At 41.3% G+C, this 12,137-nt stretch overlaps 1 protein-coding gene across 2 annotated transcripts in view; it reads left to right on the top strand.

The window, feature by feature from the left end:
* Window positions 1-12,137, top strand: part of PLEKHH1 (pleckstrin homology, MyTH4 and FERM domain containing H1) — a 73,100-nt gene that overhangs the window by 41,030 nt on the left and 19,933 nt on the right. For both annotated transcript variants that reach the window (XM_071427108.1, XM_071427107.1), the window contains exons 6-14: window positions 554-635; window positions 3,244-4,253; window positions 6,606-6,684; window positions 7,259-7,347; window positions 7,855-8,005; window positions 9,050-9,189; window positions 9,857-9,967; window positions 10,535-10,621; window positions 11,592-11,753. In XM_071427108.1, the coding sequence (XP_071283209.1) occupies window positions 554-635; window positions 3,244-4,253; window positions 6,606-6,684; window positions 7,259-7,347; window positions 7,855-8,005; window positions 9,050-9,189; window positions 9,857-9,967; window positions 10,535-10,621; window positions 11,592-11,753 (1,911 nt within the window). The remainder of the gene's footprint in view (window positions 1-553; window positions 636-3,243; window positions 4,254-6,605; window positions 6,685-7,258; window positions 7,348-7,854; window positions 8,006-9,049; window positions 9,190-9,856; window positions 9,968-10,534; window positions 10,622-11,591; window positions 11,754-12,137) is intronic.

The following is a 12,137-nucleotide window of genomic DNA, read 5'->3' as shown; positions in this document are numbered from 1 at the left end:
AGGAAAGTCAGTCTGGGTGTATCGCTGCTGTGTTTAAAAATGGATGCTGAGACTCTTCAAATAAAGGTATAAAGCAAATTTGCAAAGAATCTCTCATGCCCTAATTGGAAATGTAAATGCACCCTTAATGTTGGTTTGGTTTTTGCTGTTTTCTTTGGTCCTCTGGATCCATGGGGTCTTCTTTTACTACATTAAGGGTGAGATAGAACAAATGCTCCTTCTGGGTAATGTTTTTTTGATTCTCTCTTTCATGAGCGTTATTTCTGCAACAGGAGTAAATGATAAGCTATAGCAGGGAGGTAAATTTAAAGGTGTATTTGTGAAGTGCCAATAGTTCATATAGAGGCTGTTTGAGAAAGCACAGCAAAATATTTTAAGTGAGTGTTCTAGTGATGTTGCCGATTAAAAGGATTCGAGGTGACTGGTAGACTCATTTTTTTTCCCTTTTTAAGAAACTTGAAAGTAATAAAGATAAAGGCATGTTCTGTGTAGTGGATCATATGTACTCACAATTTTGTATTATATTTCTTTTTTTATTATTCTTCTTTCATAGCTTGAGCTAGAAAATTACCACCTGAAAAATTGTAATCAGAGACTGATGGAGCAAATTGAAGCTCTTCAGGATACATTGGAAGGTAAATGTGTTCAGCCTAGTAACCACCACAAGACTGGAAGTCACCATTCCTCAGTTGTATTCTTAAGTTTGTCAGAAATTCAAACTTGTGGCAGCAGGCAGTAGAGTTGCTCTGTTCCTTTGCCGGGTCCATTTTTAAAATGGGAAAAACATGCTTACCTGCCTTAACTCTTAATTTTTTTCCCACCAATTCACTGTAGACTCTTTTTTTTTTTTTTTTTTTTTTTTTTTTTTTTTTTTTTTTTTTTTTTGTTAGAATCTGCATTTGCCATTAAAATAAGCCACTAAGCTCCTGAGTTGGAAGCATTCATTGAAATACATAGTAGAACTCTCACTGATGTACTTCAGTGTATCTCCATGTGTGAATTATTCTTATCCCCACAGAACCTCTTCTGGTATGTGATCTGAGTAACTGAATGAGCCAAGGCAGCAGCTCTTTGGTCTGCCTTTAGGAGCTGGGTTTCTCTGTGCCATCAGGTTGGGTTGGAGAAAGCTGCTTATGATGTTTTGGGTTTTTGCAGTTCTTTGGTGGCTGGATGGAAAACTTTTGTCTCTAGACTTAAATTCAGCACGTTTTGTTGTAATGTGCTTTGAAAAAGAAATTATCTCTATTTTTTTTTTTCATTTTTATTTTTTAATGAGCTTGGTTTGGTCACAGTAAGATGAGCTAGTTTCCAGAACTTCACTGGGCATGTGGGGAGGGGACATTTATTTCCTGTGGAAGTCTTTCTGGCATTCCTATTACTCCACAGCAAGGGAATAGGGCAAAATTCTTTTTAAATCCTACCACATTTCTAGTGAAATGCTTTATGACTGGGTTTCTCTCATCCCCTCTGGCTCTGACTGTTCACAAAAAGCGAATGCCTGGTAAGCTGCGTTAATAATCTGGTATTAAGTGTGCCCTGGATCCCAGCTCTCTGGACAGTAAACAGCACTGCCCTCTCCTCTTATCCATCACTAGTCTCAGTATGCCAGGCTGAAGTCAGAGGCCTCTGCAGAGAGACAAATCTCTTCTTCTTCTTAATCTCCTGTCACATCTAGGAAGCTGCAAAAATACCAGTAATGTTGAAAATTAATGGCATATTTTCAGTCTACACTAATGATTTACCTTAGGGTCAGGGGAAAATATGTGTCAGGATTTGTGTGTGCCATTGTTATGTGTTAGCTTTGCTAACATTCACTTCCTTGTGAATCAAGTGCCAAGGTCATGCTCTCATGATTGTCTTTTTCTCAGCTGTTTCCAAGAGCAGGTTTCATCCTCTTTGCTGTCAACAGTTATTTATTCTGCTGTTTGCTCTTCCCTCTGTAACTTTGTGTCTTCAGTATGTTTCTATTTCCTTGTGAATCCCACGGGTGGTTAAGCAATACCCATGGAGTTTGCTGTTCAGGCAGCATTTTCAGCAATAGTTGTGCAGAGTCACGCTTGCCCATATTTTGCAATTTCCAAAGCATTTGGTTCTTTTTCAGTCAGGCTGAAATAAATATAAATACCAAGGTCAATCAAACATCCCCTGCCATTCCAAGTTTTATCCCTGCTTTCTTATATTCTAAAGCTGCTATTTGGTGGAAATTGTAGAACTGAGATAATCTTTAATAATTATGGAAAGGAAAAAAGTATAATAAGTGTACTAAGTAGAAAGGACAATCTAGTATCTATCTTTTATGTCATCCTCTAACATAGCAACTGAAAGGGCATGGAAAGAACTAAAAAAGGGAAGATTTTACAGCAAAACCATATAAGTAACTATTATAAAACTTCATGACATAAAGCACTGTGTGGGTCATATATCACAAAAGGATAACAAAAAGCTCTAGGGAAATTTTTGAAAAGTGAGTAAACCCCCCAGTTGCTGTGATGTTTAAGAAGTTCTCCATACCTTTGCTGGAAGCCCCATCTAGCCCCTGGGAATCATACCAGATTTTTTGATGAGTTAAATCACTGTAGGTCCACTAAAGCCAAAAGCCATGCTAAGCAGTGTTCTGGCCACTTTGATGTATTTGACAAAGTGTTGTGTGGATAGGTGCACTTCCTTCTCATGTTTTAAAGAGAGGAGGCATAATTATATAGGTAAGAATAAAAACTCCTATATTGCATTAGACTGAAAGCTTGCCTAGGCCAGTATCCCAGATCCTGGTTGGCTGTTCGCATTCCACGAAGGACCATACAAAATAATGCAAGCTGTCCTTCTCTCCATATACACTTCCAGCTTCTGCTCTGAGTAGTTTAGGAAGTTCCTAGGCCAGAACTCCTGTACTACCAATACATTAGTTTTTTCTAGCCTGTCTGCAGCATTCTGTTTGCTTTTTTGTCTGGGAAAAAACCTTCCTTCTGTAAATTTCAAACGTGCTGCCTAATTTCATCAGGAAGCCCTTAATTTCACTTTTGTCAGAAGCAGTGATTAATCATTTCCTATTAATATCTTCTGTGCTAGTCCCAGTTATAAATGTATAGTACTTTGGTTATAACTGTCCCCAGCCATCTCCTTTCTGTTCTGTATAGTCCTAAACAGGCCAGGATGCTATTGAAATACAACTGAATGTACACTAGGAAGCAGCACTGAAGACATCGAAGCGTTTCAATGCCTTAACCATGTTCTCCTTCCTTGTAGATATGACCAGCATTTCTCCCTTTGAATCTCTTTGGAGCTGTGATTCCCTGAAGCCCCAAGCATCAGAAGCCTCTTTTGCTGAGAAGATAGAGGAGAAATCTGTGCTCCTTGCACCTGGTTTCAGAGATGTGTGTCAGACAGGACCTTCCAAACATGTCCTCTCTTCAGCAAACATAGTCCTTGCCAATGACACCTTTACTGAGAATGGAGAGGATAAATCTCCACTTTCCCAGAGCATGCTGAAGCTCATGTCTGACCCATCAAGCTGGAATCTCTCCACAGAGAGAAATGTGTTTCCAACTGTAACTTCTGAACATGGTTTAGGGTGCTCTGGTCCCATATCACTGGACCCTCCAGCTGAAACCACAAGAATTCTTGAGGCTTTGACCTTCCAGTCGTCTCTGGAAGGAAACTGTAGTGCTGTGAGCACCTTGCAACAAGTGGGTTTGGATAGCACCTGCTTCTCTGATGATCTGAGTGCCAGATTCCATTCCCACCAGCTGGACTCCTCTTCCTCAGCAGAAATTATGAGCATGCTTGAGGGACATCTCCAAACTGCTGAGCCACCTCTGGTTGTGTCAACATCAGCTGTTACAGCACATTCCTTCTTTCCAGGCAGGGAGTGCAGCCTTGGCAGTAGTATGACGTTTCCAAAAATACGAACACCCAATACACCAAGAGACAGTATCCAGCTAGCCAAGAGACATCACAGCCAACCACAGTCAGGGGCTAATTCTTTCCATCGTGTAATGCACTTAGAGACTAACACTTTCCAGCCCATAACAGACCCTCCAGTCAGCTCTGGGCACGTGGAGGAGACAGACATTGATGATGATGGAGTAATGGAGAAGATGGAGACAGAATGTGGCCTGCTGAGGGGAGAAGCTGCAGCGTGTGAGGGAATGTACCACTCACCTGCAGAGCAAAGAGAAGCTGTGAGTTCTGAGTCTGGCACACTTGACCCGGGGTGTAAACCTCCCACACCACCGCTGCACCGATTCCCATCATGGGTAAGAAATGCATGGACAACAGTATGAGAATGCTGCTTATCTTTGTGCCCAGTAGTTAGGCTACTACACTTCTTGTGCTCAAGGAATTGTTACTTGTGGGTATTACAGGTTGCATTCCTGAGCCACCAAGTCAGACTGTTCCACATCATGGGGCATGCTGGTTCTGTTGGCAATTTTTTTCTTTTATTTATCTTTATAAGAGGAAAAAGATCTGTTGAAAAAAACAGTATATAAGAATCATAGGAATAAAAGTGAAAGTCAAAATTTACTGCATTGTGGTTTGGGTCATCAAAAGTTAATCTTTAGTTCTTTTGTCATGTGTTTAAGATAGAAAAATGAATCATAAATGCAGTGGACCAGACCAGATAGCTCCAAAGTGAGAAAAAGCCATGGATACTAGAATAGATACATGGATTAGATCTCAGCATTCCTATCTCATGGTATGCTCCTCCTGTTAGGATAGTTTTGTGAAAACCTTTGGTAAAGTAAATATGCATGTCCTGTCATTTTTTCTTACAGTTACTTGTGAGATCAGATAGAGGAATTGTTTTTTTAGTCCTAGAATTGTTTAGGATGTAAAATGCAGCTTTTCCTCATCCACTGAGCAGGTCACTTGTCATAGAAAGAGATCAGGTTGGTCAAGCAGGACCTGCCTTTCACAAACCCATGCTGTCTGGGCCTGGTTCCCTGGTTGTCCTGCATGGTGCTCAGGATGGTCTGCTCCATGAGCTGCCCCAGCACCAAGGTCAGTATGACAGGCCTGTATTTCCCAGGTCCTCCTCTGGCCCTTGTAGATGGTGCCCCCTTTGCCAGGTTCCCGTCACCTGGGACCTCCCTGGGTGACCAGGGCTGCAGGTGACAGCAGATAGGCAGTGGCTCAGTGAGCTCTTCCAACAGCTCCCTCGGGACCCTTGGCTGGATCCCACCTGGCCCTGGAGACCTGTGTGTGTCTAGGTGGCAAAGCAGGTCACTGGGCATTACCCCTTGGGTTATGGGGGCTTCATTCTGCTCCCCATCCATGTCTTCCAGATCAGGGGGCTGGCTGCTTGGAGAGCAGCTGGTTTTACCATCAGACTGAACAAAGAAGGCCTTGAGTACCTCTGCCTTTTCCTCATCCTTTCTTACTGTTTCCCACTCATATCCAATAAAGGATGGAGATTCTCTTTTTTTTTTCCTCATGTATTTACGGAAGTCTTTTCTTGTCTTTTATTGCAGTAGCCAGGTGAAAATCTAGTTGGGGTTTGGTCCTCCTAATTTTTTGCCTGCATAACTTCCTGGTGTGTTTGTAGCCCTCCTGAGTCACCTGTCCCTTCATCCAAAGATCACAAACTTTGAGTTCAGCCAAAGCGCTCTAATCAGACATGCTGGTCTTCCTCATTGTCTCATCTATCAACACATGGGGATGATCCTGCTCCTTAAAGATTTCCTTCTTGAAGAATGTTCAGTCTTGCTGGATTCTTTGTCCATCAGAACTGACTCCCAAGGCACTCCCATCAACCAGGTTCCTAAACAGGCCAAACTGACAAACCTGGTGGAAATCAATGTAGTATCAAAAGAAGCAATTCTGTTTTCATTTACTTTTTAAAGGCATGGACCAACAAATGATTTATTGAAACTGCAAAGTTAAGCACTCATTGTTAATTCTTATGTCTTATAATTTTTTTGGTGTGCTTGACTTTGCAGTCTTAAGTTCTTTCGTGTATATGTATTATGTGTGTTATTTCCCAGTGAATTTTGGTTGTATGCTTTAAGGAGCACCGAGAGGTTTCCTAGCTTTGGGGTTTATCCATTTCACATTAGTTGATGTTGTAGTCATAGCACTGCATCTAGATACAGACTTGGGTTCCCCCTCTGGAATTTTTATCAATTCATGAAGCACTTGGAGATCCTTTGAACTGAAAGCTCTGTATGTTGTTGTAACTGAGACACAGGCTTATTGAGATCATTCCAGGCATTTCTTTCATTCCCTTATTACAGAATGGGCATCCTTTGCAGCTGATGACTCAATGAATTGTTCTAGTATAGGGCTGTTCTTAATTCATTTTAATGCATCGTTTATAATTTGGAAAAATCCCATCTCCTTCCAAGCTGTGATACAGTAATTTATTGATAATTGTCTGTAAGTGTTCCAGTGTGTGGATGTCACCTCTGTAGCTGGGAATTAGCACACAGTAAGATGCTTCCATTAATGGTCATTCACACAACATATGGTGGAATTCAGCTATCTTTGTTAGAGAGCTCCTCCCTCTGCCCAAAGGTGTGACTGTGGTGTGATTCTGTGACATGGGCATTTCTGTTGGTAAGAATTACCTTTTTGCCTGATCACTGTTGTTCATGGTATTATTGTTCCAGGAGAGCCGAATCTATGCCGTGGCCAAGTCTGGCATGAGGCTGTCTGAAGTGGCCATGGTGAATGATACTTCCAGCTGCTGTAAGTTCTGGACTAGATCCATCCTTAAAGGGAGTTCATGGTGACAGTGTGGGACCTGAGCTTCTGGCTGTCCATTTCTTCATCTCCTTGCCTGTTTTCAAAGTAAATTTGACCTAATAGATAGCCTCGATAAAGGAAGGGAGGAGGATATATCTGATTTTGGGGATGGTTGGTGCAGGGCTGTTCGTGCCTCCACATTCAGGGACATCTTCAGGGATTCTATTATCTCTTCCATCAATTTTGCAGCCAGTCTTCTGCCTCTGCATGTCTGTGGCCTGTTTTTACTCTTCACCATGATTTTGCCTGTTAGGGCTTTTTTCTGTTTATACAGGGTACACCAGTTTGCCATTGTACCATGGGGAGCACAGGGTGGGTAGGGTGTCTCACAGGCTAAATGGAGGGAACATTGCAGCTCTCTCTCTGGGAATTGTATGGAATTAATAATGCATCTCCTGGCCTTTCTGAAGCCAGACTGTCCAGGATGGCAGTTCTCCATGTGCTTCTCCATTAAAACCTCCTCCTTTTCACCAGTTTGTATTATGTGCTCTCTTGCTTTCTCTTTGAATTTCCCCAGTTTCCAATTTCTCATGTTCAACTTCTGGGCCATTCACCTATCTCATCTACAGAAATGTCACAGTGCCAGTCTACACTACGCTGAAAGGGGTAAGGGGTCACCTCACTTTTCCTGTTGTGGAAAGTATGGTCCAGATCTGCTAGTATCTTGAGACAAAACAGGATGGAACTGTGCAGTGAAGGAAAGAAAATTAGAGAATGTCAGGAAGTACTGGACATCAAAAGAATGCAGAAAGAGTAGCAAATGTTAAATATATTTAAGAACACAGAACATTGCAACAAGTTTTGGTCCAGGAAGTTGCAGTGTGCACTATGAAACTTAGAGGTGACAGTGGGTGTAGCCTAAGGAATGAGATGGAACATAAGGGTTGTGGAAGAGTAGGAGGGTCTAACCAGAGGATACCCAAACAGATCAGACTAGAGAGTCCAACTTGGAAGTTCTCAGATTAGAAGGGGAGGAACTGAGGAACCCTGGGGCAGAAGTGGGCAAGGCAGTGTGGAAATGAAGGGCATGGGTTGCTCTGTCTCCTGATTGAAGGGGGATTGTCCTGGGGAAACTCTTCTCCCACACACTAACCATACAGGTCTGTTTTCCAGAAAGCCACACAGATCAGCAATGTGCCTTTCTTAGATGAGTCTTCAGGCTCTGATGATGACTGTGGCTCCCATGCCAGTTTTAGGACTTCTGCTGCTGGATCTGAAAACAGGAAAGCTAGCATGCCAGGCAGCCCTCGGGCTGTGAAGAGAGGTAAAATGGGGGTATCGCTACTGGGCAGGATGAACTCTGTCATCAGAGCCAAGATGCCCTGAGCTGCATCATCAGTGACCCACAAATGCTCAGCGAGAGTGTTGCTTACAAGGAGTTCTCCCAGAATGCGTGCAGACATCAACAGTAGAAACAGTAGAAATCTGTTCTTGTAGGTAATTTTTACTGCTGATAGAGTTCCATTCAGGCAATTGCTAAGCTAAGATTGTGGGAAGGATTGCCCTCCCAAATTCATCACATATCTAGTCATCCATACCTTTGCGGTGGCTTCTCCTTGGAAGCAAGCTGATACTGACACAGTACAGAAAATGCTTTTTTGTCTTTGTCATTGACTGGTAATTTCTTGACCAGTAAGTACATCTCACCTATCTTTGAGAGCTATCAGGTACTTTGAGTCCTGATTAGGACTATTGTTCTTTCCTGCTGGCAGGGCTAAACTGGAATGGAAGTTGAATGGAATTTTTGTTACCAAAGAGACAATGTGAAATACAACTCTATTTTAGAAACAACCAAATTTTGTTGGTTGTCTCTAAAATAGAGTTGTATTTCATGTAGTCTTAACTTCTGTTGTGACGCATTGGCAGATGTGCCTGTGCATTGCCATGTACCTGTGGTAAAAGATTCACAGAAAGCAAAGTCCTATTGCTAGTGAAGAAGACTTTTCCTTAGCTGAAATCAGAGGGGGTTGAGGCATTATAATGGATGTCCCCAGATGAAAAAAAGCTGTCTCTCCTTCAGAAGACAAGTTTATTGATTTTTTTAATATCTATTTTAATTTGGTTTTATTCAGCAATAAATTTATTTCACTGTCAGTATCCAAAACTCACTTTTTACTACTTGTCTTCCTAGGGAAATAAAAAGAGGCCTCAGAAGTCATGTTAGTGGGGTTTGAGTTTCCAAAGTCTGTTCTTCTTGAACCAAAAAAAAAGGCTTAATGGTGAATGCAGAAATGTTTTTGGAGTGTACAATATTCAGTGCATGCTTTTGTCTAGCCATGAATCTCATTCCTTCCTTTATTTTGAGCAGGTGTATCTGTGTCCTCAATGAGCTCTGAGAGTGACTATGCCATCCCTCCTGATGCCTACTCCTTGGATGGTGACTATTCAGAGCCAGAGCACAAGCTACAGCGAACATCTTCCTATTCCACTGATGGTGGAATCTGCTCTGTAAGGCTTGCACTGGATCTGCTGTGTTACACTTGCACAGGGGTGCAAACAGAGCCTTGGCCTTAAAAGAGAATAGTGTAACTACAGGATTTTGAGTAATCCCCCTGCAGAGTGAAGCTCTAACAGACTGGGCTATTGGTCCAGCTGATTGGTATCAAAAGACACCATCTGGTGCTTCAAAAGAAGGGGTAATTTCTTTATGTGGTTAGGTAAAAGTATAAGCATCAAGGGTGTATGACCTATATTGATTTCCTGTAGTTGTATTCTACTTTAATGATGGCCTTACACTTTTGGGGCAAAATAAATTTGGAAATTCAGAGGAAGGAAGGAGGAAGGAAAGAAACCTCACAAATGGCAGCATTAAAGTCTGTACTCTTCAATATAAGAGATCAAACAGACAAGGAGCAGGAGTCTAATCATGGTGTAGAGACAGCCTTCTTGATCTCAAGGAATCTCACTTTTATTTGGAAAATCAGTGCCTCAGTAGGAAGAGAAATAAGTTTACAGAGCATCAAACAATCAGAGAAATGATCTTTGAGGGCTGCTATTAAACAAAGCAGAAAATTATGGGAGATGCAACAAATGGCTGGGCTTGATTTCAGCACACTTTCATTTGTATTTTGAGAGGTGCAAGATGACCTCCTCTCCCCTTTCCTCTGTCCTCCAGGAACCCATGGAGAAATCAGGCTACTTGCTGAAAATGGGCAGCCAGGTAAAGATGTGGAAAAGACGATGGTTTGTTCTCAGAAACAGACAAATCATGTACTACAAGTCCCCGGTAAGTCACTGGGATATATTTCGTCCCCTCTAGAGGCACAGAGAAATTTAGGATACTAAAAAAACACTTTTGGTTAGATATGTCACTATTTTGAAAAGCATTACCAACATTAGAATGATTCACTATATGCATCAAATGAAGAACAAAGTTGTTATTAATAAACTTGTCACTTAACAAGTGTCTAGTTGAATCTTGAAAACTTCTGAAGGTGGAAATTCAGCCGCTGTCTTGGTACATATTGTATGTTGTACTGCCTTCCCACTTAGAAAGGGTTTGGTTTGTTGGTGTTTGTTTGGGCTTGCTTTGGTTTTATTGATCATGATGTCCAATCTGAACTCCATAAGACAGCATTTATTAGCACTGCTCTTGTTATATTGTCTGCCCCTATTGAGGAGACTTTTGCAATGGGATCACACAGTCTCATATTTCACCTGGCAGCCTTAGGCTGTCCTTTCTAGCTAATGAATGCAAACTCCAACCTGTACGTGCATATTATGCTGTATTTAAGTAATCTAAGACCCATCTGAGGTTTCCTACTGAAAAAATTGTTTGCTTTTCTTTCCTCAGAGTGATGTTATCCGCAAACCTCAAGGGCAGCTGGAGCTGAATTCTTCATGCCAAATTGTCAGGGGTGAAGGGTCCCAAACATTCCAGGTAGGTGTTGCTTTTTTATCCTGCACATAACCATGCACTCAGCAGCTGGGTGAGTGAGCACTTAATTCAGACTGAATGGTACTGTGTGTCTCAACTGATATGAGCTAACTTTATCTGGTCTCTGTTTCCTGGTACAAAACAGGCAGTTAGTCTAATTAATAATGAGGAAAGAGCTAAATTGTAACCCAAATACACCCTTTTGAAACTGAAAGAAATCTGCATTTATTTTTGTCCTGTTTTACACCATAATGCTTTCCTGGTTTTTTTTTGCAGAAGTTAGCTCTTGAAATCTGTGGGGGAAAATGATTCTTACAACAATTAAAACCAGCTAGTACCTAAGATCTTTCTGAGAGACTTCTCTCACAAGATCTCAAGCCTGACTTTACATGCCTGGAGGCATGTAAAGAAACATCTGAATAGTTGATTCCTTTTAGAAATTGACTTCTAAATTATTAGAAGTTAGCCCATAACTGGGTTCACTTTTAAGTCATTATTGACTTAATTAGAAAGGTAGCATTAAAGTTTTTTCATACTTTGAAAGGTACATGGCCTGGCTTGTGAGCTACCTTTGCCCCTTATGGAACTCAAGTTGCTAAGGCCTAATACTATTAGATTTATAGCATCTTTCCTCTCAGTCACAGGGTAATGAAGGCAAAACACAATACAAAGTGAAGGCAGCAAAACCCCACATTTATGTAGTCACCTTTAAAATGAAAAACTAGCAGCAGCACTGAGAAACAAGAAAGGATGAGAGAGGACACAAAGCCACAGCAAGAAAGCTTATGGGAATTTGATTCATCTGAGTTTCACTTTTTTCATTTGGGCTTTAAGGATTAGCACCTTTTTTCTCACCCTCAAAAAAATGTCTCCTGAATGACCAAAAACTCTTTATGGGATAAAGAAACTCAGCAACTAAAGAGAAGATTTTTAGATGTGCAGCTATGTACTTTCTCACTCACTTTCCTTCCAGCTTGTGACAGAAAAGAGAACCTACTTCCTGACAGCAGACTCTCCCAACATCCTGGAGGAATGGATTCATGTCCTGCAGAGTATCCTGAGAGTACAAGTGAGCGGTCCTGTTGGTGTTCCTCACAGTGATGCTAAACCTACTGTGAAAGGCTGGCTCACTAAGGTAAAATATTTCATACTTTGTTTAGCTCAGAATTGACAGTGTGCCAGTTTCTTGTTTTGCACAGCAAATGTGAGCAAAAAATTAGTATTTTACTCTCTGTAAGAGTAGGGAAAGAAGGAAAAGTGGCTGTAGATTTCTGTATTTCAGAGTGAAACATTTATATAAGTGATAAAGGATGGGACAAACAAGGCTACTGAAAGGTACTGACTGACAAGTAGTAAGTAATAACAAATATCTAGCTTATGTATGCATTTCTTCAGCGGAATTCACAGCATGTCACAGTAAAAAAGTCAACACTGTTGAGTGTCACATTTAATTGATCTTTAACTTGGTGATATAGGAGAGTTTAAAAGAATGGCTTGTGTGGTTCTAGGTTAGCACTTA

This window comes from Agelaius tricolor, unplaced genomic scaffold (assembly GCF_023055355.1).
Source record: "Agelaius tricolor isolate 1412-34295 unplaced genomic scaffold, bAgeTri1.0.p SCAF_5, whole genome shotgun sequence".
Lineage (NCBI taxonomy): Eukaryota > Metazoa > Chordata > Aves > Passeriformes > Icteridae > Agelaius > Agelaius tricolor.
The sequence above is the reverse complement of the archived record's forward strand: the minus strand, read 5'-3'. Positions and strand labels throughout refer to the sequence as shown.